We start from the raw sequence: 12,581 nt of genomic DNA on the forward strand, positions 1-12,581 counted from the left end.
GCACACCAGCCCAGGACCTCCACATCTAGTTTCTTCACCAGCGGGATTGTCTGTGACCAGTCACCCGGACAGCTGATGAAACTGTGGGTTTGCACAACTGAAGAATTTCTGCACAAACTGTCAGAGACCGTCTCAGGGAAGCTCATCAACCTCACCAGGGTCTTGACCTGACTGCAATTCTGAGAGGAAACCGACTTCAGTGGGCAAATGCTCAACTTCGATAGCCACTAGCAGGCTGTAGATATGTGCTCTTCACAGATGAATCCCGGTTTCAACTGAACCAGGCAGATAGCGTGTATTGAGTCATGTGGGCGAGTGGTTCGTCGATAAGAGTGGCGGTGAGGGTTGTTATGGGTAGGCATAAACTAGACAACACACAAAATTGCATTTTATCGATAGCAATTTGAATGCGGAGACACCGTGACGAGATCCTGAGGCCCATTGTCATGCCATTAATCCGCCGCCATCATCTCATATTTCAGCATAATGCACAGCCCCATGTTGCAAGGATCTAAACATAATTCCATACTCCAGACATGTCACCCATTGAGCATGTTTGGGATGCTCTGGATCGAAGTGTACGACAGCGTGCTCCAATTTCCACCAACTTCACGCAGCCATTGAAGGAGAGTGGGACAACATTCAACAGCTGGATCAACACTATGCGAAGGAGATGTCTCACTGAATTAGGCAAATGGTGGTCACACCAGATACTGACTGGTCTTCTGATCCACGCCCCTACCTTTTGTTTTTTTACATATAGTGAAATGTACTAAATGTATGCATATCTGTATTTCCAGTTGTGTGACATCCATAGATTAGGGCTTAATGAATTTATTTCAATTGACTGATTTATTATCATCTACAACAATTGCTGTCCAGATTGAATTACGTTTTATTGACAAACCATGATAAAACTTGTCAAAAAAGCAATGCACAACTGCTGTAGTGTATTTTCCAAATAAAACAAGTAAACACATCTCAATTCACATATCTATGTAAGTGGTAAAGTGCCATTTGTTTTTGTTAGGTTCGGGAGCCAACCCCCAAAAAGTGAATTACATCATTTTACCGTCAAAGTTCGTACTGACAGATGTAACCTAATGAATATTATAATACAATATGCACAAAATGCATTCTCCAACTGCAACATCTGCCCTATGCTCACACTCTCTCACTAAAATGTAATATACCGAACTTGGTGTTTGAGGGCATCTAATTTACAAATAGGCCATCAGTGTCATTGGTGAACGATAATTATGAGTTTTACCGGTGAAATGTCCAAACTGCATCTGCATGACAATCATTTGATCTCAATCAGCTTCATGGGGGATACGCACTTAGATCTTCTTGAGTTACTGTTTCAGGAGCGAAATAGAGCAGATGGTGATACTGCTCTACTCTATTCAACTACTAACTTATATTCTCAAATTGCAAAAAGGGCGGGAGCGCCGCTCCCTTGCGCTCCGGCGGCACCACTCCCCTGGTCTTTGTTAAGCAGCCTTACTCTAATCTCCTTGACTCTTGAGGACTCCTTTGCCTTCCCCACGTCGATACCGTACACGGTGGTCTGGATGAATGTGTAGAAGTTACACAATGCTTCATGGTAGGACACACTGAAGACATAGTGTGCCTTAAAGAGCTCGTCAAAAGCTGCCACTGATGTTTGGGCCTTGCATGGGATGGCCTTCTGGTCAACGACGATGTAAAACTTCTGAAGGCTGTTCTTCCTTTCACCGACACAGAGGAGGAAGGGCTGCTGCTCATATCCAACTGTCTCAAGGAAGGTCACCACACTTGTCCCTACCTGAGGAAAAGAGTACAAGACAACAGTAAATAACATGTTCCACAATCCCAAGGGCAGACCACATGACCACTAGGTAGGTAGCCTGGCACAGTGGTTCCCAACTCCAGTACATATTTTATTGTACTGGACAAGCATACCTAAAACATGTCAACTAATCATCAAGCCGTTAAGTTGAATCAAGTGAGTTTGTCAGGGGATGCAACGTGTGCTGTTGAGGGTACTTGAGTTGGGAAACATTGGCCCAGCGGTTAGAGGTGAGTAAGCAGGCAGAGGGTTGCCAGTTCCATTCTAGATGCCATTGCCTTCCGTTGTGCCCACGGGCACTTTACTTCCCACAACAGCAGCTCCCCAGGCACCCAGTATGGAAGCCCCCCCGCACCTCTCCAAAACCTGAATATGCATGTCTTTCAGAGGGGTTGGATTAAAAGCGAAAGTCAAATTTCAGTTGGACCTTATATGCAATTGACCAATAAAGTGATCATAATCTTAATCTAATTAACCTAGCAATGAGGGTTTAGTTTAACTATATTTTCACTCAAATATGCGCTCAGTTTCATAAAATGGATGGTTATCCTATTTACATGGGATATAATTGAATTTGGCTACACCTCTGGAGAACATTATGTGAAACTGTCATAAAGCTCCTGTTAACCCCAGGGGAGGGGCTCTGTATTGTTAACAACTACTGTCCTAAAGAAAGGTGCACAAACCTTCATAAATCTAACCAGATGGTCAGCAGCTTGAGAGGTACGGATCTTTGCGGTCTTCGGGCCCTTTGAGGTCGGGGGTAGGAGATGCAGAAGCAACAAAATGGCTGCCAAGTCACTCTCCCATCCTAATTTTTCAGTGGAAAACAAGAAATGCTCAGTAAAAGCTCACATGCCAGTTTCACTCAAGACATTGTATGGTCAAATTAGAAAAGTCATTGGAAATACCAAAGAACATATTTGAGTTCTGCACTAGTACCATAATCATTGGATTCCTGCTGAGCAGATGAGAGGAGGTCTTCCACAGGTTCACTGAAGGGAAGGGTTTTGCAATCTGCGATGACCCTGGGTTTGAAAAATGTTGGCCACTTCGCCATAAATGTCCCAGACACCACCTCTCCGAAAAGTCTGGTGAAATCTTGGTTGATCTGAAGTACATTCAACAACAAAAACATTCAAAATGAATTCTCTTTCCACTTTCTTTTAAAATCACCAAAACATTATGAATTCTATTCATACAGTCTTACCAAGCCTGTAGTGTCAAGGAATCTGGGGAAGACATCTAGGACAGTTGAGGACTTCCCCGGATCATGAACCACCTGCTGTCTGTATTGGAACGTCGCCATCATCTTCTCTCGAACCAGTGACTCATTAGTTGTTGTATGCTGAAGCACAGATATCGCCTCTTTGCATTCATCCCCCGAAAGTTGCTCAACAGCTGAAGGGCAACTTCGCTGAGCCTTGGGACCATTTTGATAGGTGGGCTTGGTTCTCTTCTTGGTCTTACATGACGTGTTGCGCCCCACTGTCTTTATTCTCCAGGCCAGGTAACCAGATCCACTAGCTGCATCATAATATTTTTCCTGTCAATCAATAAGAAAACAGTAAAAAAAAAAGATGAACGGCGTTTTAATGTCCTGGAACTTTTGACCTGGTATTCCGAGAGAGAATTCAGTCCTACATTTATACTTACATAACCATGCTCTGAATCTGGATCATTCAAGTAGGGGAATAAAGTCACAATCCCCAGGGCATAGTTGGTGCGGACACTTGATGGGGGGATCCTCCTTCAAGGAAGATTACAAAAAATATGTAAATAAAATGTTTTAAATAAAATACTGTTTTATGTTTTAATGTGTATTGTATGTATCCACCCATCAGTACATAGGAAGTTCCATCAGGAAATGAACAGTTATTTGAAGTGACGTGCCTAGTTAAATCGGTTGAATAAAACATGTAAAAAATGGATGTTTTCTCAGCCCCGCTACATGGTTTGATCTAAAGCTGTGGAAACCCACCAGTATGAACACACAGGTACTTGAAGTTTGACTAAAATCATGCAGTTAAACATAACAGCTTTGGTCATCACACATTTCATTTTTTACTTTTACCCCCTTTTTAGTGGTATCCAATTGTTAGTGGTTACTGTCTTGTCTCATCACTGCATCGAGGCGAAGGTCGAGAGCCATGCGTCCTCCGAAAAACACAACCCAACCAAGCCGCACTGCTTCTTAACACAGCGCGCATCCAACCCGGAAGCCAGCCGCACCAATGTGTCGGAGGAAACACCGGACACCTGGCGACCTGGTCAGCGTGCACTGCGCCCGGCCCGCCACAGGAATCGCTAGTGTGTGATGAGACAAGGATATCGCCGCCGGCCAAACCCTACCTAACACAGACGACGCTAGGCCAATGTGCCTCCCGGTCGCAGCCGGCTGCGACAGAGCCTGGGCTCGAACCCAGAGTCTCTGGTGGAATAGCTAGCACTGCGACCACTGCGACCACTGCGCCACCCGGTAGGCCCCGTCATCACACATTTCTAACACATTGAATTATTCACGTACCCATGACTTTCCATCATGTCGGCCACAATAATGTTCACCATCAGTCTCCGTGTGCTATCCGTAAGACCTTTGGTTTTCCCATACTCCTGGAACACCTTTTCTCCACCTGGCTTTGAGTGAAGGATGGCACTGATCATCTAGAAAAACACATCAAAACAATGGACACCTTGTGATCAGTCGAGCATCTTCAAGGTACTGGTAATGGACAAGAAGACAAGGGTATGTAAATAGGCGGAACAGAAACAGCTACATGTGTTTTAAAGTATTATCACTAACACGCTAGTAGTGGAGCTAACAGCAGCATTTTACACAACTCACATCTCTTGCTGCATTTCTGTCTGTAGGTTCATCAGTCAGTCGTCTTTTTCGTGCCTTGGATTTTTCCAGAGTTAAAGCTGATCCAGAGGAATCAGACCCAACTGAGCAGATCAAGACCTCAGACATGGACACTTGTTCATCTGAAAGATTACAAAGATGTAACTTTCAGGGATAATTCTGCAAAAAAACTCCCTACCATTACTACTATTTGCTAAAGAGCTCTAACTACAATCTGATGGACATTACAAAAACAACCCAACAATGATTTACCAAATGTCTCGATCAACTGATAACAGAGGAGTGAAATTAGCAGAGAATTGGGATAATATTGTGCAGGAGTAACTTAGCATTCATCACCTAACAGTTCCTCAACAGCTGAAGGGGAACTGTGTTGAGCCTTTGGACCATTTTGATAGGTGGACTTGGTTCTCCTCTTGGTCTTACATGATTTGTTGCGCCCCACTGTCTTTATTCTCCAGGTCAGATAACCAGACCCACTAGCTGCGTCGTAATATTGTTCCTGTCAATCAAAAAAGGAAACAGTTCAAAATGATCAACACCATTTAATTTAACATCCTGGAACTGTAGGCCTGGTATCCGCTGAGAGAGAATTCAGTCCTCCGTCCATACTTACATAACCATGCTCTGAATCTGGATCATTCAAGAAGGGGAATAAAGTCACAATCCCCAGGGCGTAGTTGGTGCGGACACTTGATGGGGGGATCCTACTTTGAGGAAGATAAAATAAACAGTAACAATTCTAGTAAAAGCAATAATCAGTGATTCTTTTCTCAGCAAAACTGAAGCCCCACCACATGTTGTGATCTAAAGTGGAGGGATGTCTCTAGGGAAACCCCCTCGGTATCAACAGACAGGCTTGTACTCTACATACAGGGAATGCATGCATGACTGGCGTTTCAGACCTAAAATCACAATGCCACAGTAATGGAGCTTGTGTTAAAGGGCACACTAAAATGAAAGCTTTTAAGATGTTTTCATACCTCAAAAGTACACTACTGTCGAGCCATGTTTACTTTCTGAACCATTGGTTTGTGGATATAGTAACTATACCTCAAAATGAACGGAAAGAATTGGCAACAAAAATCTATCAAGCAATGATGTGGACATACAGTATATATTGACAGTAGTCTGCTTTTAAGGTCTGAAAACATCTAGCAGACTTTCATTTTGGGGTGTCTAATACCTTTAAGTTTGACAAATAATACACTTAAATATTATACCATTTGTCATGATACGTACCCATGATTTTCCATCATGTCGGCCACAATAATGTTCACCATCAGTCTCCGTGTGCTATCCGTAAGACCTTTGGTTTTCCCATACTCCTGGAATATCTTTTCTCCACCTGGCTTTGAGTGAAGGATGGCACTGATCATCTAGAAAAACACATCAAAACAATGGACGCCTTGTGATCAGTCATGCATCTTCAAGGTACTGGTAATGGGCAACATTTTACACAACTCACATCTCTCGCTGCATTTCTGTCTGTGGGTTCATCAGTCAGACCTCTTTTCCTTGCCTTGGCTTCATCCAGAGTTATAGTTGAACTGATAGAGACATCAGAGTGCGTGAGCTCATGCGTGTTGAGAGATTTGATGTAGGTGAACCCTTTCCCACACACAGTGCAACTGTAGGTTTTCACGGTGTTGTGTTTGTGCCGCTGGTGCCTGGTCAAGCCGCTCTGACGCTGGAATTTCTCACCGCAGATATCGCAGCGGAAACGTGGCTTCCCAGTGTGTTCTAACATGCGTGCTTTATACTTTGTCTTTATGGGTGTCACAGCATCCTCAGCTGACACCAGCAACGGACTCTGTTCTCTCTTGAAGTCATCGAGTCCAAGTTCTCTGGATCCCCCAGAGGCTTGACTTCTCTCTTCCTCATCACTTTCTCCTGTGATATTCTGGCTTGCCTTGGGAGTCTCTGGAATCCACTCGCCGTAACCTGGAAATGAAAAAAAAAAACTTAAACTTGGAAGTCAATCAATCCGCTGACATTGACACAATGGACAAATGTAATGATTTATTATTGAATTAGTAAGGGCAACCAAGAAAAATGAATCGGTTCAATTTAAGGCCAAGCGGCAAACAATAATGCAGGCACTAGGGATGGGGTGTGAGCATGCTGGTCTGGGCAGATGAGATGTAGTCTGTTTGTGTGTCTAAGTTGTTGTTCGTATATATACAACACACACATTTGTTTATGGAATAGATTTTTTTTAAATGGACATTACAAAAATAAATGTATATAATTATGACAAATACACAATGTAATACAAGGGAAATAAAATACTTTACATCCTGATTGAAAATAGTTGCTTCAACTAACCTTCCGATTCCAAATCATCATCAGCCATTTCCTCCTGTTTGATGAGCCATACTGGCCATGGTACCTTCCAAAAGACAATGTCATTAGAACGTGATTCATCAATAAACTACAGCCAGTTATGTTGGGGATGCAACAACACAAACATCTCGTGTGGTGGTCCTCACTTACAAAGTAGGTGGGACAAGCCAAACTGAATTTACCGTGTCTGTAATCTGACCAGGGGGCTGTGATGGCTCTTGTCTCTCCGTCTCTGGCACCGGTGATGCTAGGCCTTCAAAAACAGCACCGTCTTCTAGCCAATGATAGTTGGCCTCTTGTTTATTCAGGATCTGCCCCACGATTGGAAAGTTTCCCAAACTTGGTGGGCTAACTAACATACAAATAATGAAAATAGACGCATTAATCATTTTATATATATATATATATATATATATATATATAGTTTAGCACTCTGGGTTTATTGCATGTTATAAACTGGGTGGTTCAAGCCCTGAATGTTGATTTGCTGACAGCCATGGTATTTCAGACCGCACACTGAACATTTATATTTAGTGCTCTAAATTACGTTGGAAACCAGTTTATAATAGCAATAAGGCACCTCAGGTGTTTGTGGTATATGGCCAATATACCACGGCTAAGGGCTGTGTCAAGGCACTCTGCGATGCGTTGTGCAGAAGAACAGCACTTAGCCGTGGTATATTGGCCATTTACCACACCCCCTCGTACATTATTGCCTAATTAAACCATGGATGTACACCAGACGCTAAAATTTGTGTTGTACACTAAATAGCTAACTGTTAACATCTCACCAGGTTTTGAAAAGTTCTTGGGGCAGTTCGCTGGCTTCTCCATCCTTGTCTCTTTTTTATTTTGTTCATGCAACATTTCCACTCGAAGAGCAGCATAGCTTTCTCCCATAAATTGACAGATTTCTTGCACGACTGTTGCTGTCAAAGCTTCCATAATGGAGGTGACGCGACAACGAAAAGCGAGTTCGTGAGACATGGTTACCAAGTAGACTACAACAATCAATCTAATTTGTTCCTACTGTGATGTGAGAAGGCTACAGTGAACATCCTCTTTGTTATCAGATGGTGGCTTCGCCTTTTCACACCTCTTCACCTCCTCCGGAAGTTTTCTTTGGATTAATTCCGGACAGCTGATGAGGTTGGGCGGGCCGGTGAAATACCGTAAATACACGTTTAGATACGCCCTTGAGTCTAGCAGCTTCTTACATATTTTGTTCTAAACGAAATAACTTGATTACAGCAGATTACAGCCTAGATTTGAACCACCATTATTTGGTGTGAGTGAGTGGAGCATGATTCCCCAGCTTTTCAACATACTTTGTACAATAGTAAACTTTAACAAGTTATAGAGACTGCAAGAAATGTTCAAAATAACCAAATGTTTATAGTTTTCCTCTCCAATTGTTTGTTGTGCTTGTTTGCAAGACCAGCACTCAGGCCTTGGAAATGGAACTGGCAGCCAGGTCATAACCGTAACCCAATAGACTGAAGGGTCAGATTAACAAATGCAATTTTCTCCATTTGTATGGTAAAAAATATATACAACATGAAAGTACAAGATTTGTTATTAAAAAAAATTATAATATAATTCAGCCATCAATTAAGTAGTTGATGCATGAAGCCTATATCCTGAAATCCAGAACCTGTTTTGCTAACATTCCACTCCTTGTACTCTTTCTCTTGGCCAAATTGTTTTGCTTCTCAATGACAAAAGCACAAACAGATCTGGGATCAGGCTATAATGCCTGTTTGCAAAGCAGGCATCTACCAGGAATCAGGGTGTTTTCTGTTCATGTGTGCTCGCATGTTCTTCATGGTCACCGTACGCCCACATATGGTGCAGGTGGCGGCCAGTCTCCGTCTGGTCCCTTCAGCATGTTTCATGGTGCCGTGTTGTTGTGCCACAGACACAGGATCTGATTGTGCTCCCTCCAATGGAGTGGCTATCTCTGGGTGTTTCCTCAGCAGGTGCTGCTTCAAGTTCTTTCTCAGGAGCACAAAGCCACAGTGATCACACATAGTCGTCAGAGTCCTATAGGCTGGTCTTTGAGGCAGTTGGATATGGGTGGTGATTTTAATACGCTGGTTTACAGCAGGTGTGGGGAGTACAGCATGCGTAGAGGGCAGTGCAGCTGATGAAACAGGAGATGAAGCCCCTTGACACAACAGCAGATGACTTGTCATGGCATCCCTCCTGATGATAGTTCTCTCACACTGGGGGCAGTGATAATGGCCATCTGTCCTACAGTCCAAATTGCATTTACAAATCTTTTTATCTAGAAAAATTAGACGGAAATGAGTAAACGCACATCTTGACAAGAATGATAATACAATCTACCAGACTACATGGTTAAAACATCCGCATACCTTTGAAAGACACCGCATTTTTCAGGTGCACATCAACATGGCGCTGTAATCTTGAGCGTTTGGTTGGTTTAAAGCTGAGACAAAGTGGACAGTGGAACAATTTGCAGCAGGTTGTGCATCTTGTGAGTGATAGTAGAGAATTGACAGGAACAATCGAATGGTGCACCTGTAACAAATAACTTAATGTCAGTAAAAAAAAAAACATGAGATCGGCTAATTGTGGGGCTTAACAGAGTTCTATGGTGCCATATTTATTGGAGTATCAATTAAAGTGTATGTGGAAAGGATAGGATTATATTAAGTATTAGGGGTAAGGCGCATTAATATACAAAATATATATATATCTGACATCACACACAAACAACCACGGACAATAACACATTACTGGCTCCAACACTGTGGATAGCAAATATCATGGAATGTTCACATATATTCAATGTCCCACACATATGAAAGCAACGCCGCCAGCCAACTCACGTTAGCCGGCCAGCCAACTCACGTTAGCCAGCCAGCCAACTCTTAGTACAAGTTAGCTATCTAGATATGAAACCTTAAATTATGCTTCTTATTTGTTTTAACATTAAGAAGTTGCATTGTTTACCTTGGTATTGTCCGTACATGTCGTTGAAACGTATAATTTGCTACGAAATGTGAGTATAATTCATATAGTCTCATTTATGAATTAGGCCCCCAGTATATGATCACAAGCTCCACTGACCTCATCTTCCGTAAGCTTAACCAGAGAGGATGTGGTCTTTGGTTTAACAGGCTGTGATGGTCCTTGCGATGACATCGGTAACAGTGGAGTGTAATCATCATGACCTGTGAGATCATCGTGGTCCATGGGATCATCTTCCATATCAGCACCACTGGCCACGTCTTCATCCTGCTGTTCATCAACAGGGGTCTTTCTCAAACCTGGTGGGGTAACATACCAGTTAAGATTTGGGTACAGTGAATCACAGTACCTTTAGTACCCTAGCTACGAAGGCCCATTTTCCATAATATCTAACTTACTAGAAAAAAAAAGTTGCCATAACATTGACTGCATAGTGTTACAGCTAATGATGATCTGTACCTAAAGGGATTTACATTGGATCCCACATTTATTGGGGACAACTGACTCCTTCATTCACCCCCAATGTGTAGTGTTTACCTGGGTGATCGCTTGCTCTCATTTACACAAGCCATATTGGAGTCAAAAGGGCTAGGTGATAGTTAACCCTAACCCAAGATTGAGTGTGGGCCAAGCAACCACCCATACAGGGTTATAGGTAGCTAGCTATCTTCTAGCTCTGGTCCAGGGCAGAGCTAACCTCTAGATCAGTGGTCACCAACCTTTTCTGAGTCAAGATCACTGAGTCAAAATGCCAGCCGAGCTCTTCCGCTCAGATTTAAAAAAATAAAAAAAAACAGGTTTGTGCAGTAGGCTATGGGCCCAATACATTACTGCATATTGTCCACGCTTGAATTGAAATTATATTTTAGTATCGCCAAGAGCAGGTTAGTTAAAATCTATGGCACCTTTATGAGTTGAAATTTTCCAGATTGACTGACTTGCGTGTCTTAAAGTAAAGATGGACTGTCATTTCTCATTACTTATTTGACCTGTTCTTACCATAATATGGACCTCGTGTTTCATCAAATAGGGCTATCTTCTGTATACCACCCCTACCTTGTCACAACAGACCTGATTGGCTCAAACACATTTAAGAAGTAAAGAAATTCCACAAATTAACATTTAACAAAGCACACCTGTTAAATTAAATGCATTCCAGGTGACTACTCCATGAAGCTGGTTGAGTGATCAAAGCTGTCATCAAGGCAAAGGGTGGCTACTTTGAAGAACCTCAAATATAAAATTAATTTAGAAATGTTGAACACTTTTTTGGTTACTACATGATTCCATGTGTTATTTCCTAGTTTTGATGTCGTCACTATTATTCTACAATACAGAAAATAAAAGAAATACACTTGAATGAGTAGGTGTGTCCAAACTTGCCTGGTACAGTACATATTACCAAGACTAACCTGTACCACAGCACATTGACTCGGTACCCCTGGTATATTGCCTCGTTATTTCCCCCCTTACTTAAAAAAACAGCATTGTTGGTCAAGGGCTTGTAATGTTAAGTAAGCATTTCGCGGTAAGGTCTACACGTTGTATTCGGCGCATGTGACAAATAATTTGATTTGTGATCTCACCTTCCATTTGTATACGATCAGGAGAACGGCAAGGTTTGAATGCTTGCACAGTCTCCTTCTCCATCGTCAGGGGCTTCCTGTTCGGTTCATGGCTACACTCCATTTCCACACGAAGGGCAGCGTAGCTTTCTTCCATTATTTGACACACTGCTCGCACGGCTGCTGCTGTTAAAGTTTCCATAACGGACACTACACGCGCACGAAAAAAGATTTCGTTGAACATCTTTTTTTATTATTTGACTACAAGCACAAGCCAGCTATCCTCTTCTCTGCATTGCTTCTACACCTGCATTGCTGATTGGGGCTTTAGGCTAGGTTTCTATACAGCACTTTGAGATATCAGCTGATGTAAGAAGGGCTTTATAAATACATTTGATTTGATTCTCCTTCGGGATTGGCCTATCGCATACAATTTAAATGTACATACACCGCTGCTATACTAAAGTGAGGCCAGTCATTTCCTACCTACATTAAATTCTCATTATTCCTGTTCCTAAAATAAATAGGAACAGGAATAACCCTACACCTACAGTATATACCCCTATTTCATTAAAATCACCCCCCATTACTTATTCTGCAGTAAAATCTCGTACTCCAAGGTCTTTCTCTGCAGCTGCTACCTACACTCATTAAAAACCCACTAACGTTACCATTCCACTACATGATCCTATCGGGTAGTACAGTACACCATGCAAACGGCCTGGGGGACGGGACACCACCTCCCAATATACCCTTTAACTCTTTGTCAAATACCGTACTTCTATGCAGCTGTCACCACTTTATTTTTCTGTGATTGCTATGAAGCCAACCTTACTAAGCAGGCTAGCTAGCAAACAAACTTACCCGCGCAATACCCTTTTCCGGGGTTAAACCATCTACTTCCGGAGAGGACGTAAACACTGAGATCACAGTTTACCGTCTGATGATAAAGCTTTATGCATTATTCTCAAAGACAAAA

The 12,581-nt window shown here is 42.4% G+C and overlaps 1 protein-coding gene across 6 annotated transcripts; it reads right to left on the minus strand.

Moving 5' to 3' along the window:
* Positions 1–818: 818 nt before the first annotated feature.
* LOC109877709 (uncharacterized) lies at positions 819–12,479 on the minus strand. 6 transcript variants are annotated; one of them, XM_031815069.1, is made up of 17 exons: positions 11,624–12,479; positions 10,137–10,336; positions 9,419–9,584; positions 7,832–9,327; positions 7,223–7,392; positions 7,023–7,086; positions 6,163–6,638; positions 5,937–6,073; positions 5,311–5,404; positions 5,034–5,196; positions 4,677–4,816; positions 4,359–4,495; positions 3,488–3,581; positions 3,042–3,377; positions 2,774–2,942; positions 2,518–2,642; positions 819–1,807 (listed from the first exon to the last, which is right to left on the minus strand). In XM_031815069.1, the coding sequence occupies exons 4-17, from the start codon at positions 8,025–8,027 to the stop codon at positions 1,427–1,429; spliced, it is 2,682 nt and encodes an 893-aa protein (XP_031670929.1). In that variant the 5' UTR covers positions 8,028–9,327; positions 9,419–9,584; positions 10,137–10,336; positions 11,624–12,479; the 3' UTR covers positions 819–1,426. The 6 variants fall into 6 exon arrangements, with proteins under 6 accessions (XP_031670929.1, XP_031670933.1, XP_031670932.1 ...); XM_031815073.1 differs by having other exon boundaries at positions 868–1,807; positions 5,311–5,401; XM_031815072.1 differs by having other exon boundaries at positions 868–1,807; positions 9,419–9,492; positions 11,624–12,430.
* Between the last annotated feature and the right edge of the window lie 102 nt (positions 12,480–12,581).

Source organism: Oncorhynchus kisutch, unplaced genomic scaffold (genome assembly GCF_002021735.2).
Source record: "Oncorhynchus kisutch isolate 150728-3 unplaced genomic scaffold, Okis_V2 Okis07a-Okis12b_hom, whole genome shotgun sequence".
NCBI classification, from domain to species: Eukaryota; Metazoa; Chordata; class Actinopteri; order Salmoniformes; family Salmonidae; genus Oncorhynchus; species Oncorhynchus kisutch.